Source organism: Musa acuminata, chromosome BXJ2-2 (assembly GCF_036884655.1).
Source record: "Musa acuminata AAA Group cultivar baxijiao chromosome BXJ2-2, Cavendish_Baxijiao_AAA, whole genome shotgun sequence".
NCBI classification, from domain to species: domain Eukaryota; kingdom Viridiplantae; phylum Streptophyta; class Magnoliopsida; order Zingiberales; family Musaceae; genus Musa; species Musa acuminata.
The window spans coordinates 29,611,425-29,627,031 of NC_088339.1; the positions used below are offsets into that span (position 1 = coordinate 29,611,425).

The 15,607-nt window shown below is 36.3% G+C and overlaps 1 protein-coding gene and 1 long non-coding RNA gene across 2 annotated transcripts; one reads left to right on the plus strand and one right to left on the minus strand.

The window, feature by feature from the left end:
- The first annotated feature begins 886 nt into the window (after window positions 1-886).
- LOC135605923 (phosphatidylinositol 4-phosphate 5-kinase 2-like) lies at window positions 887-7,935 on the plus strand. The gene is made up of 8 exons (XM_065096547.1): window positions 887-986; window positions 1,974-2,125; window positions 2,618-2,783; window positions 3,384-3,494; window positions 4,668-4,834; window positions 5,654-5,787; window positions 7,051-7,156; window positions 7,422-7,935. The coding sequence occupies exons 2-8, from the start codon at window positions 1,980-1,982 to the stop codon at window positions 7,723-7,725; spliced, it is 1,134 nt and encodes a 377-aa protein (XP_064952619.1). The 5' UTR covers window positions 887-986; window positions 1,974-1,979; the 3' UTR covers window positions 7,726-7,935.
- A 2,251-nt stretch (window positions 7,936-10,186) lies between these two features.
- Window positions 10,187-12,573, minus strand: LOC135605926 (uncharacterized). The gene is made up of 2 exons (XR_010484607.1): window positions 12,421-12,573; window positions 10,187-10,454 (listed from the first exon to the last, which is right to left on the minus strand). It is a non-coding gene; the product is annotated as an uncharacterized LOC135605926 (long non-coding RNA).
- Window positions 12,574-15,607: the final 3,034 nt, after the last annotated feature.

The following is a 15,607-nucleotide window of genomic DNA, read 5'->3' on the forward strand; positions in this document are numbered from 1 at the left end:
TATATATATATATATATATATATATATATAAGAATAGTAACTTATTATCATGTATGAATTAGTTCATAGGGTGAATCGATCTAATCCCCTACATATAATATTTATATTGTTAATTAGAATTTTTGAATGGGCATATGGTGTTTTTAACGCCCCATCAAAATATTATAAGCGTATTTAAAAAATATTATAATTGGGACTCATAATTCAATAAAAACCAATCTATCTAACAAAATAATGTTTCAAATAGGTATGCTTATTAGCTTAGGAACAAGAACAACTGAATAGTAGGCTTCTATATACTGTTTGTGGCACTAAAAAATATTACAATGGATACAAATAAACTCAAAATCAATAGAGATTAGCTTAAATAAAAAAATAAAATTTTAAATATGTATCACTTAGGAACAATGACATTCAAATATTATCATAATATATCAAATTTAGAATATAATAATATTTAATTCATTCAATCTTATATTGAGGTATCAGTCATATGATATCGAGGTATCGACTATATAATACTGAGGTGTCAATCTTATTATGCTAAAGCATCGATAGCCACATGTGGATGAGATATCGATCACATTGCGATTAGATGTCGATATCTTCGTGATATTGAGGTATCTATCATCATAAGTTTATCATTATATCGATTACATTTTTTTTGAATAGATTTATAATATATTTTGATAATTATTAAACTATTTAAAAATTATTTAAAAAAATATTATAATTGTGTCCAATAGAAATTGCTGTAGCCACCTTTGTCAAGACGATATTTAATGGATTATAATAACAAAGCGGCATCCTTTGAAAAGTCCAAAAAAGAAAAATATCGAGTGTGTATATTTATTTATACTAGAAATTATTTGTCTTTTCCGAAACTAAAAACTGTTGCACACTGTTCGGCTAAGCAAGCCAAGTCTTCGCCTCCTGCCTCCTGCCTCTGCTCCCCCTCGCGATCCCGGACGACGCCGCAGCCACCGGTACGTCCCTGCCCACTCTGTTTCTTTTCCTTTCCCTTCGTTTCCCGCGTTGCAACCTCGCTTCCCTACGTCCGGTACTGGATCTTGAAGTGCCGATTGGACGATCCCAATACGGGCTCGATGGTTTCGCCGGGGTTTCCTCGGATTCGATGGGCGTAGCTTGGATTTGGTCCTCCTTTGAGTCGGGAGTGCTGTAGGTTCTTTGATCCGGCGGGTGAGGTATCGAGTTGATAGAATGGGAGGGCAAGTCCAAATGAAATTTGGTTGTTCAATCGAAGATCCTCGGTATATGTTTGTTCCCTGCAAAAGTGAACCCGTAAGATGGATAAATCTCTAACTAATTTTTTCTCCTATTTTTCTGAGAGAAGAAATTATACAAATGCATCAAAGATGGACTGCACCAAGCACATAAAACCAACTTAAAAGAAAGATTTTCATGCCAATTCTTTTATTTAAGTCTTACTTTAGTTTGTTCTTATAATGACTGTGCATATTGTGACTTCTATGTTCCATGTTAAAATAGACAGATAATTCACCAAACTCGGACAAAATAAGCTGCATCTGATTCCTTTGGTTTCTATAATTTTTGGTACGATGTAACATACACATTGTACTTCTGAATTTGCTGCTAGTAATAATTGTAAGGGGATATTAACCTTGGCTATCAAACAGGGATACACATTGGAATAATAAATTGCTAGTATGGAATATTTGGCTCGCAAAGATAACCAAAATGCAACTACCAACTATTGAAGTAAATTTCTTGGGATGATTCCATTCTTGAATCACATGTTGAGGTGATAGATCAATTGAAACTGGTTATTCACAAATCAACTGAAAATTTGGAAACCTGTTATCAGTTCATGTAAATCAACGTTTCAAGCTGAACCTTGCAAGCCATATGATTCTAGTCTCAGACTCCTTGTTTACCTTTTGCCTTTGCATTGCACAGCATGTTACCTTATGCATAAGTTATATGGCTTGTAGGAACACATGGAGCGAAAACTGGTGCTTTCAGAGCAGGAACCTTCATATCTTGATTTCACTTCCACTTCATCTCTTTTGCTATGGTGCTCTATTGATTCTGAAGGCACACATACTGAGTTTCAGTGGACTGATTATAGTGCTGCAGTTTTCAGGTTTAAAGTGACTCCTACCGAAATGTTTTCTTCTTATTAAGCAGGGCATGCTAATTTTCCTTTTCTGAATAAATACTGATGAGTCCTTTCTTTGCAATAATTGCAATCAGATACTTAAATACTGCATTCAGAAATATTATGTCTGTTGTAATTCAAATATAACATTTATAAAGAAAAATAGACCAAATATGCAACTTATCTTCATTTTCTAATGTGAAATTGTTGAATGTAAGAGGCCACGGCATATCAAGTGCAGGGTACAACATTCACTATATCTTCATGGTTCTATATTCTTCGCTTATATCTGCAAACACAAGGGGAAATTTATTTTTATTGAATAAGCTTTCTTGGCTAGCTATGATTGTAACAGACGTTTGTTGTCATCTTAGGACACCGTATAATGTTGAATGCACACTTTACCATTTAGTTGCCTAGGTTGTTGTTTTTCTATAAACTTACTGTTTTACGTACTCTTTTTGGAAAATTTTGTAGGAATCTTCAAGAGTTTGATGAAATTAATTTTGATGACTATTCGGATTCAATGCGTCGTCGTGAAACCTTAAAGCTTCTTTTTTCAAATAAAAAGAATGTCACTTCTCTCCGTTTACCCCATGATGATAGGTTCATCTTGAAGATCATAAGCAAATCACAAATGAAGGTACTTTCATGATCTCCGTTATTCTTTCCTCATATTTGTTGCTTTATCTGTTTGTTACCAATCATTTGAACTGTACAACAGTTGTTAGAACAGATAAAGGTTGCTAAAATACTATTTTCTATTAAAACATTCAATAACCTTCCAAACCAGCTTTTGATCAATCTAATGATTGGAAAGAAACACATGATTTCATCACAGAGTACTTCACCTCAAAGTTATGACGGGAAATTAATTCAGGCACTTGACTAGGAAATGGTACTTGAAATTGGGAGTAGATGGAGAAAAGAAAAGGACAAGTTTGTGAAAGTAAGTAAAATATGAGAATGTACTAATAAAACCTGTGGAGAAGAATAGAGCGCTTTGATTTTTTGTTATATTGTACTCGACCATAGTTACTATTGCATATTAGTTGTAAATCATTTACATGAATTCTTTTCCAATGGCAATTTTCATGCTAGTTGGCACTTTTACAGGCATTTTGTAGATCAACATGTTGCTCATTGACATTATCATAAGCCTCAATACAAGGTTCATCTAGTATGTGTTTAAGTTTTCTTGTAGCTGTATAAATGATATTTTTTATATTCACCATTCTTGCAGGTCTTCTTGGAAATGCTACCAAAATATTATCAACATGTGAAGTCATACATGAACACTTTAATTGCAAACTTCTATGGGATTCATGTTGTGAAGCCACGTGGTGGACAAAAGGTAGCCCATTATATATCTGACATAATTACAACCTTTGGCCTCATGTAATAGTAAAAGTATCTAGCTCTTTTTTTATTTGATTCTTTTGGCTTGCAGTTGTTCTCATATCTATATAACAAATACCCTAGAATCTATCTTTTCCGCTTGGCTAATTTATTATCATGATTTTTAGTAAAGTGATCCATACTCAGAAAATAACATGAAATATCTATGTATAAGCTTAATGGTCCCGATATTTACTGTAGCAAGCATATTGCAAAAAGTAAAGCAGTAATGGGGAAGATAACTTGGACTGGTGAAAGAGAGTAAAGTAGAAATCTGTAAACATTTCCTTTTGTTTTTGTTTGTTAAGGTTTTGTTTTATGGATCTGAGTGTTGAGCAGTTAAGAAAAAAACTTATATAAAAAGTTTGTATTGCCGAGATGAGAATGTTGAAATGGATATGTGGAGTTACTAAGAAAGATAGGAAAGAAGTACTCTTATTCATGAATAACTAGGTATCGTTTCGATAGAGGATAAGTTAAGAAAAAATCATTTAAGATGGTATGGGCATATGTTAAGGAGACCTCTCGATACGATAGTCAGAAGAGTTAAAATAATTAAAGATCTAAAAAAACTTTAATAGAAACTATAAATAAGGATTTAAGTACTCTGAACTTAACTAGGCATATGATTTTTTATAAATCTCAATGACGGTAAAATATTCATATAGTCAACCCCAAATAATTGGGACTTACGGCTTTATTGTTTTTGTTGTTGTTGTTGTTGTTGTTGTTGTTGTGTTGTGCGGGGGCTGGTCATTACTCATTCTAGTAATCTGACTAAAAAAATCACTCAGTAGCTCAAATATGCAAAAAAAAAAGAAAAAAGAAAAAGGGCTATAGTGTAGCATCAACTATTTCTCATAAACATTAAAATTCATTAGCACTGAGAGCAAGATGCCACAAATTAAAAGTCTTCTCGTTATAGTGAACTTGGCAGATTGGCAGTATAACCAGACCTCTTTGTTGTATTGTTTTAGTTTTTTATACAAAAATTAATCTTTTTTTTCTCTGGACGTTTGAAGGGTTAAACTCTTCTTCTTGTTAAACATTTTATTGGCCTATACTATCTATGTTTTGTACAAATTTTTGATATTAATAGGTCAATTATCTGACATGCTAACCTCATCAGGTTCGCTTTATAGTAACCAGAAACGTTCTTCAGTCAGATTCAAGAATTCACAAGCATTTTGTTATCAGAGGTTCACCACATAGCTACCATGTGAACAAAGCTGGAGATGAGGAAGATCTGAACATGACTTTCCATCTACATACATCTCATCGGAATAAAATTCTGATGTAAGTTCCTTAGCTGTTTATGAATTGAAACATATCTTTTCTTGACCAAAAAATTCTTGTTATTCCTTTAAGAGAGATTATGATCTTCGATTTCCTGATAAGTTGACCTTTTGTAATTGATTATATTTCTTCCTCTGATAAATGGTAGTGATTAAGAAAGAGACAAGATATTGTAAGTCTACTTATTTTAGATGAAGTGATTCCTTTTTATTGGATGAATAGCTATTTATTTTTCTATCCTTTAAATATCCTCTTGGTCATGTTTGTCAACTTTCGCATGGATGAGTATGACAGTATCCTTCTTTGTGCTTTTGAGTTTCAACTAGTATGATAGGGTCCTCAAAATGGTACTTTTTCCACCATTTAGAAGCTCTTGGATTTTATAGGTCATGACCTATCATCATAATGTCCAATGTGTCAGGCTATTCTTATTGCACAGACCTCTAACCCATCTGTCCTCGAATCCCCCATGTATCCGTTTCTATAACCAGGATATTATTGGCTTGGACAATAATGAGACTTGCCTCTTATGAGAACTCTGATCCTTAGATATGAAGCCTTTTGTTAAGTTTATCAGGTTGATCATTATGTTGCATTTATGAAGGGAAAACATTTGTTAAGTCTTATTGTGATATAGTGCTACATCATCATTAAGCAGTCATTCCATTAACTCACAACTAGAACGCATGTGCTATCCAGTTATTCGCTTGAACTGACTGAAGATGTGTCTCACTTGCACACCCAGCTCATAAAATTCACCGATCTTCTGCTATATGTGGTGTTTCTTAATTTGCTTACCATCTAGTTTCCCATTTTCAGGCAATTAAAGCATGACTGCAATTTTTTGGAAGAAGCAGGCATCACACATTACTCTCTTTTGCTGGGAATGCATATTTGTTCAACACCTTTTGAAGCTGCTCTTCAAGTTCGCCACTCTCCGCGATATTCAACAGGTAAACTTATGTTGTATGTTCTCTTTCACAAAACAAAAAGGGAAAGAAAAAAGAAAAAGAAGTTGGAAGGGTAACCTTTGTTCTGAGTGGACTTTCTCAAAAGATCATGCAAGGGCATTATGATTTTGCCAAGCAAAGGGCAGAACAAAAGGGTATGGTTAGCTCTTTGAAATGTGGTTAACTTCATCTGGACCACCTTTATTGGTGAGAAATCAGTGGTCTAGTGAAATGAGTTAACTGTCTTGAATAGAGTGGTTATAGCTAGTGACCTCAATCCTTTTAATATGAGCAGATACTATAGCCCAATGCCGGAGTCTTTGATGTCTTTTTGGCTTAGCAATATGCACACAACTGGGTTAAATTCATATGCAAGTGATGATGTCACTCCTAGTTGGGTTTAGGTATCATTTAAAAATACCCATATCGAATCATGAGCATGGAGTTTAACATAGACCAACCATTTTATGTCAGATTGAGTCAATGGGCTAGATTTGCCTTTAGTTTCAAGCAAGATTAAATATCAAATGTTCCCATATGTGCTGACCAGTATTTAATTACCAGTCTGAACAGTAGTGGTACATGTACACATTTTTATTTTTTTACTGTATTCAACGATATCAGATGGTATGAGTTGGTGTACCATCTAGCATATAGGTATCAGCTTCATAGGTCATCAAAACAGATAAAAGTTTGGATTATAAAACATTGGTTTCAAGTTGACCATGGTTTAGATTTGGTCCATATTTGAAGTATAAATCTTGTACCAAGTCCTTGTTACCAAATATTTCAAATAATCTAGGTGTTAAAGTATAATGACTGAAACAAATGAAAGGAAATAAGCAAAGAAAACACTGAGAGGAAACAAGAAAGAAATGAACCATATGGTAAAACAGTAATAGAAACTTAAAAAGAGTTGGACATCCTAAAAATCTAAAAAAAAAAAAATCAAAGAATTATAAAAGTGTTCAGTTATATTAGCTCAAATGATACGAATCACGTTTGTAACTATCAAGTTCAATATTTGGCAGCTGTCAAATCCGTTTTTGGCTGGGCCACTTCCCTGTCCTTGTTGATCGGTATCTGGAATTCTTAGTTGCAGTTAACTTTTTAACTTGGATAATTGTTGATTGCTTATCTTTACAAGTTTCCATTTTGTGCAGATTAATGTTAGTTTGGTACTTTGATGGGGGAATTATAACCATGCATAATCATATTGTAGTCATAAACAGTTGAAATAAGAGGTCCAGCGGATACTCTATGCAGGTTCAGCTGATTGCAGTGAGAGTTCAGATGGACCTGAATCGGAGCATGGTGATGCAGATCAAGATTTGTCATCTGATGATGATACAACATCATCCTGCTCTACAGAGTAAATTATCTTTGCCACTCTTTTCCTTCAAGGGAATATATCGATGAGTTCTTCAATTCAAGTCGAGCATTCTTTTTCTGGACTAGGAAGATTGTTTGTTGATTATGTGATAATTTTCTTTCTCTTTGAGCATTTTAGAGCATGCAAGCTATTTATTGGAATTGGATGGATTTTGTGGCCTACTGGTTAGATGGATTTGTTTCTGGTGTATCTAAGCTCTACTTGTGCTAGGCTCTCTCTAATGTTAGCTGTGATTTTGTTGCAGAACTGAAGATAGACTTGGTGTCAAGATGGCAGCCCGGGCAGTTGGCTTCCGGAAAAGGGAAAGCAATGTGGTATCAACTCATACGGCAGGGACAGTGCAACCCAACAATGTGAACCTATTCTTTGGGATAACTGATATTCTTCAACATTACAGCGTGCGTAAGCACATAGAACACGTTTTGAAGTCTCTGCAAACGGACCATCCATCAGTCTCAGGAGTAAATCCCAAAGGGTATTCGACTCATTTTCAGGAATGCGTCTCCAAAATATTTCCAGAAAATGATTTTGATATCAACATGCTATAGATGATCTATCTGAGACAACCACGAGATGGAGAAAGTATATACAATGCTACAACAGCCTTCATTACATGTGGACAAATTTTACTTTGAAAATTATTTTATGCACATGTATATGGCACTGGAGGATCTATTCATAATAATAAACTGTGTTAGGTCATTAACGCTGCATGTAATCGGTTTACAATATGGCTGAGCTTTATTTATGCCTCTGGACGAACTGGTATGAGATCTTGGAGATAACATGTTTTGGATTTGTTGTTATGACTTATGAATCATCCACAAAAGTAGAAATTGATAACAATAGTACTTGTCAAACTCGGTGCAGTCAGATGAACATTGTGATATCAGAGTCGAACGTCGAAATCTAATCAAACTGTCGGTTTTGGTCTTTTCACAATGACCTATTTTGAGTCTGCAGAATCACAAAGGTTGAACATGTTAAATGTGAGGATCTCTTTTGCTCTTAGCTGTTTCAGGATTAGATCTCATGTCGGTGGAGATCTATTAGTGTATGGACAGTGAAACAAAGCTCTGCAGTCCAACGGACTGAGAGTGACTGCACGATGTGAACTGCGGAAGAAAACATAATAATACGTGCCTCTTCTATTATTTCTTTTCTACATATTTTGATTATTAGTTAGTTTTCCGCTTGATGACCATTTTTTTGGCACAGACAACAATAGAAATTAAGCCATTTAAATTCAGAAATTTTGAATGCTTGATTGGAGAAATCTCCCATCAAGCATTACCGTCTTTCTTGTTGATCGTCTTCCTTGAGACTGCAATTGACTGCTGGGATGAGGTTTAGAATGATGTTCTGGTTATGAAATCAAAATATAATTTGAATTTCCTATTAACTTACTTTCTTTTAGGTTAAAAAACAAAAAGGATAAAATTATTTTTATTTTTTTTTTAAATAGAATATCATAATTTCACCGTAATTAATATGTAAATAATATATATATATATATATATATATATATATATAATACTTGTAAAGATTAATATTAATATGTGGAAGAAAGAGCAGCCGCACACACATTTCCAGAAAATGTAAAACACAGTACCGAGCACAATAAAAATAATCCAACTCTACGAAAGAGTTGATGCGAGTGAGGATTAGCCTAAACAACCTTTTCCCATGTGGGAGCCGTGCGATGTTCCCACCGCTAAGAACTCCTAAACTGTACTTGCTGGCAGTGAGAACCAATGGGAACTTGTGTGCAGCTTTGTTGTGTTCCATTCCCACTGCTTGTTTAAGTTGTGGATGATCCAAACCCCAACAACAAAGTACACACAACTGTATCGTGTGCAGCAGAATAATCCTCAGGTTCTGCTGCCACCATTCTGAAACCCTCGTTCCTGGCTGAAAGATATCCTTTCTTTGAGCGACTGTGTGCGCAGGTCCAGCTTTATTCTTCTATACTTTTGCATTAAAGAACAGTGGAAGAGCTGCGAGGAGAGCTAGCTTTCAGAATGGGTGTGTCAGTGCATCCGCCTTGTTACTTGGAACTCTAAGCTCGCCCCATTAGGGTTGTGACGCATGGACGTAGACATCTTTTCCCAACGCCAACGCCAACTCCAGATTGGGTACCGATGGCTGTTTTATCACTCTTCGACTGTGCAACATCGATGGCATGCATCGGGAAAGGAAGGGGGCGTTGGAATTTGCGGAGTGCCGACCAGTGGGACAAATGCCTAATTGCGAACAAAAGCTCAGTTAATTGCGTGGATATATAAACAGAGCGAGAGAGGATGACGAAGAGAATCGATTCAAACGTGGGCAACAGCTTTAGCACGTGTAGGGAAGCCGAAACGCCCACTTGAGGCATTAGGGTTAGGGTTAGGGTTAGGGTTTTTTCTGGAGTGGTGATGCAGCTGCTGCTGCTGCGTGGAAGATAATGATGTGGGCTACTCAAAATTCAAAAGGCAACGCTTTTTGGTAGAAGGCTTGCCTTGTTTTGCGCCGGTCATTTCAATTCAGTGAATGGAGGGGTAGCACTTAGCACGCGATGCCATTGATGACAGCTACCAGCGCAACATGAGAGACTACAGCTGACCTTGCTGTAGGATGACAAGGCGATGCCTATGTTCATGTTCTTCATAAGAACACGTCAGAGTAGGTTATTACAGTCTGCATCGAGTTGCGTACAGAAGAGGAAGGGCAGATACTGTAGGTGTGCACAGTGCATCATGTAGAACTGGCTGCAAGGTTAACCCCACGTAACCTTTTAGAACATTTACCTGTAATCGTTTGTCAAGCTAAAGAGGGAAGGCTATATACATCCCCCACTTTTCCCTCAGTAGGCGGAAGAACATAGGCAAAGAACAACTGATCCTCGAAGCACCAAAGGTTTGAGCACAACAATACAATGGATAGACGAGAAATATAGCAGCAAGCATAACCAACAGGATTCAATAGCCAGAAACAAGCAGGCAAGAAAAGTTGAAATGTGGAGTAATGTTCACAATAAAACTAGGATCATGACTTGTATATATATATATACACATTAACATAAGCTCCGAATACATTATTACCATCATTTGGAGAAGAACAAAAAGTCTGTATGTGAGCAAGCATCAAACTATGAGCACGTTCTCTTGGTTCGTCAAATTCTACTGTCAGCTGGGATCTTCCTTCTAGATTTAAGATATCGGTAGTGCAATTCAAGTTCACCAATGCTTCATAGCTGGAGAAATTTCAAATCGCAGTATGATGGAGATAGATTTACCTGTAGGAAGACCAGCCAAAATTTGACACCATTTCAGAGGAGAACAAGGATGTGCAACACTAGATTAAGACGCAAAACCGAAGTGCTGACTTTTAATTGACTGACTAGAATTGCCATTCTATAGAAAGAAAAAGCAGCAGACATTGAGCTTAAAGCATCATCTGACAAGCACAAGATCTCCCCATATGGCAGCACTAAGAGAAGCCAACAGATGCTGTGCTGCTAACCAGTCCATAATTCAGTGATTCGTTTAAAAGAGAAGAGAATGCAAATTGATTGATACAAGTAACGAAAAGAAAAGAAAAGGAAAAAATCATGGCAATGGATCAATTACTTGCTCGATAAAACATGGAAACAACCAAAGAAAGAAGACGATGGTATAGTGACTTTATTGGTCAGTGAAAGTGCAAGTTCAAGTTCTTATTTAGAGAGTAGAAATCAACTGCCCTTCCAATTCTCTTGGTAAGCTCACATATGTGATGATGTTTCCGTAAACGAGTGAGGTTGGTTAGTGCAATCATCTACCTTAAAGAAAAAAAAAATGAAACAGATAAATGGCCATCACCATTAATAAAAAACTTGTTGATCAAGTAAAGAAGCAATATTAACGAAAATATGTGCCAATTTATTTCCAATATCAACATCTTAACAATTTTAAGTAAGCACTGAGAACATTGATAGTTAAGCTTACACAGTAAATGGAAGTTTATCAGATGGCACAATGTTGTCTTTACTGCTTGCAAGAAAACACTGAAGAATTTATAAGATATTGAAATATTCACACTTAACCATTACACAAGCAAGCCATAGATCTTCAAAAAACTTATACACACCGGAAAGATCTGCAATTAGTAAGATGGAAAACATCTGCAGCATTGAACTCCATGAAAGAAAGTACAACAACAAAATGATGCTTTCTTTAGCCACCCTCGTTAAAAACGAAAAACAAAAAAGAGCCACTTCTGTTCTTGTCTCCACTTCTGTTCTTGTCTAAGTTTTGATGCTTACGGACTGCTTTTGTTCATGCAAGTACAAAGGATTCTGATAAAAAAAAAAGCTCAAACAAGGCATAATATGATTACTTTCGTGGGCTTAACCTGTACTGAACCATACAGCTTCTCCCTTACCATAAAACCCTCGTGACAAAGCTCCAGGAGCTTGAAGCAAGAGAACGTGCTCACCGTAAACGATTGGTCTCCTTGTGGAGGACATGCACTAGAAAGAGCATGGTACTATGAATCTAATGAAAGCTTTAGTTAATTTTGGTTGCGCTTGATGAGTTTGGAAGATATTTCCCAAAAAAACACCCCTCGGTGAGGAAGCACAAAGCTTGCATGTTAATTTTCCATGGAGGAAACCAAAGAATCGAGCAGATCAAAGCAAGCACGGTGAAGTCTAGCAATCAAACTGTCTAAATTCTGAAATCACACACAAAACGATTCCTTGACTTGCCCAAGTTTGCATCCACAGAAACATGTTTCCGAGCCTTGCCTTGCACAAGGATTACACTCACACAAAGCTCGTTCACTGTCGAACAAGATTTCAGATCAAGAACTCACAAACACCACGACATACAGAAAAAGGTGTGTCTGCGGCCAAAAAACAGAGAAAAGGTTGCATCGCACCAATCAAATACTCTTCTCGGAAGAGCATGGTCAACTTGTAAAAGTATCTGTGATTCGGATGAACATGCAGATATCCCGAACAAAGAGACGGAGAACACATCCTTTGCACGGGGGTGGTAGATAAGGGAGCTCCCTTCAGTCCAAGCAAAGACGGCATGGGATCAGACTTACCTCCCGCATCATTCACTCATGTGCCGAGCAAAAACCCTAGTTTGCCGGGCATGTGGATGAATGAGTCGGCAGCTAATCAAAGTCCCATAGCCACCCATGAGTGGACTGAAGGAAGCTCTCTTCGCAAATCCCATGTCAAAAACACCGTCGATGGAATCCACAGAACCAACCTCACAAGGAAAAGACGGATCAAACACTAAGCCACATCGATTCTTCCTGAAGAAAGTCGAAAGCCGAGGAGTAGGAGAAACCAGCAAAAAAGGGAAAGCGGGGGAGAGAGAGAGAGAGGAACACAGATCAAGATCCTTCAATCCACCAAGCAATCTCCCGACTTAGAGATCCCGCAAGAGGTCCTTAAATAGCCAAGAACTTGGCTGATATCACATCGATCATATAAATAATCACATAAAACGCAATGCGGTGGTACTCATCCAATGTTCCGTCTAAAACGAGCTCTCCTGCCAATTACCACCAAAAACTTATAGATTAGTGAGGCATAATCTACCAAGGTGTCAATGCTCTAACGACTGTTTACAACCATGTACTCCTTTGATCGTCTCGGTCCTTCGAATCTAATCGGTGTACTTGGAGAGCCAAAAGCTTTCTCCTTCACGTCCACCTCGGTTGCACTGTTGGTCGACCAAAGGACTCATGAACAGACTAATCAAAGGAGGCGCGAAAAAGCTCAGTTTTACTGAAAAGTTCACCATATGGAGATGGCATGAAAAGATCGGTCGTCTCGAAAGCTTGCAGCGCAAATTGATTCCGGTTGTCTGCCATAGGTGTGTACAACCCAATGGATGGGTAGACTGACGACCCATTCCAGTTTGTGATTGTTATCACCGTTTTAGCAGTTGTTTATGTTTTGTTCCACGTTGAGATGTCAGATCCCGATTAAACTAATACGGTGTTTTCTTTAGTTGGCGTATATGGATTAGTAATCAGATCGAACATATGACATATCTATCACCAACTTAGTGGCTAATCCTCGACGATCGTCGAATGTTTTCTGGTGACATAGCTCGTCAGAATCATCGTCTCCGGCATGATGAGTTTCTAATTGGGTTTGCCTCAGAATTGAAAACGAGTGTTAAAGCCAGAATCACCAGACTCGACGCATCCATCGTCTTTTCGCCCATACATCAGAGGTCATGCAGAAGTCATAGACGAGCAAGCTGAGGTGCGTGTTCCACGTCCCCGTTTGCCCTCCGCAACATGCAAAGCACTGACCACTTCCACCGACCGAGTCCAATCACCCATCAATCCGAGCCAGAGGCTCCTGCATGCGATGGACGAATCAGTGAGGAGGAGTGTTTGGCTGAGAGAGAGAGAGAGAGAGAGAGAGAGAGAGAGAGAAGGAGCCGAGAAGTCGCAGACGCTGGTTTTCGTAGGGAAAGGACGACGGGGGGTGACCTTGAGATCACATCACAACAATAATGGCGGGAGAGACTTGCTGTAAAGAACCTGCAGCTCTTTCCTGGCGTTGATCGCTACTCTTTTGGATCACATCAGATTCTGTCCCCCTCGAGCCTCTTCAAGTGTCATTTCAACGCAAAAGCCTGAGAGAGAGAGAGAGAGAAGGGCGTGGTGGCTTTTTGAACTCACCGCAGCCTCCCCAAGTAAGAGAAGAGAAATTAGACGACGAAATTTTGTTCATCGATGCACCGTTGCACGTTGATTTGTGATTGGATTGGAGAAAGGTTGTCCCGAATCGAAGTCCAATCTTTCTCACCCTCGAAACTTTAAGGTGTCTTCCGTTCTTGTGTGTCTTATATATCATCCCTAATTTTTATTATTTTATAAATATTTTTTTTTCCTTTCCTTCCTTGTCAAACATCTCGATCACTTTTACCTCACTAATGTCATTTATCCATCGTTGCTCGTTGCCTTCGTCGCTCCCACCGTAAGCTCCTATCGCTTTTATGCAGTGTCTTCTGCTCGTCGTGCCTGTCTTCTTATCTCCTCTTTGTTCATCGAACTTATCGTTATGAGGTCCTACCTTAATCCTATGTATCCTTCATCATCTAGTCTATCAATAGGATAACAATGAGTCTTGATTAGGGACGAAGAACTCGTGGGTTCACCATACTCTCCTAATTTCAAAATCAATTAATTATATCAAATTTTATAAATATTATAATAAAATCTACATATGATAATAAATTTTAAATATAAATATATCTAAATATAAAAATAAATAAATATATTCAAATATAGCTACAATTAAATAAATACAAATATATCTAAAAATCTATAAATTAATAATTTTCTTCATTAATCATGCCTTTTCAATTTCCATGCTTGTATATCCATATACAAGAATGAAAAACATATAAAGTGTTTAACAATAAAAACTTAAACATAAATAATATTATTAAGACTAAAATATATATCAATTACCTTATAAGCATCTTTATCTTGAATGGACATGGAATGTTTTGAATATGCTATTACATATTAACTTATTATATAAATAAACTTTTGATTTTTATTTTTTATAATAAAATTTATTTTTTTATTTATATTATTGATAAAAATTGTATTATATATAATTTAATAATATAAACAGAACAAAGATGAGCTAGAGAGTGCTCTACCCATCTCTATCTTATAATCACATAAATAATAGAAAATGTCTTGACCCCATCCTATTAGGATATTCGGTAGGATTACTTATAATTAGATAAGGACTCTCCTAATTATTATCCTATATCCATTATGCTCCTCTATAAAAAGACATTACCTCTTAGGGATGAAACAACTAGTTGTCAAGATATTACAAATTTTCTCTCATCTCCCTAGTTCATAATCCATCACTTATAATAATTATATGAATGATAGAAAAAGAGAAAAAGATGAATATAGTTCTCTTTGCATATTAGCATCATAGCTTTCTAATCAAAGGATGGTGCACTTGCAGATTAAATAAAAACTTTCTGAATGACATCGAAAGTATATATCATAAATTTGATACATCATTATTTTATTTTAGTTTCTGTATTAATTTTTTTAGATATAACAGTAGCATAATTATGATTTTTATGCTAATTGTATCAGAGCTATATTTTGAAATCAACTACTTTAGCTCATAAAATTATTTTAGATCAATTTTGTATTTAGATATATTTATTAGCACTCTTTACTTATTAAAAAAGTGTTATTTGATTTTGATTTATGATGCTTAAGGATCTATCGATATTGTTGATATGTTTTTCTATCTAATTTTTTGTCTTTTGCTTAAGGGCAATGTGAAATTTCTCATGTTTAATCGATAGATCATAGTCAATAATTTGTTATCAACGATAGTATTATTAAGGGTGGTGGCCTTCAATTGTTACAAGCCTAATCGTAGATAGC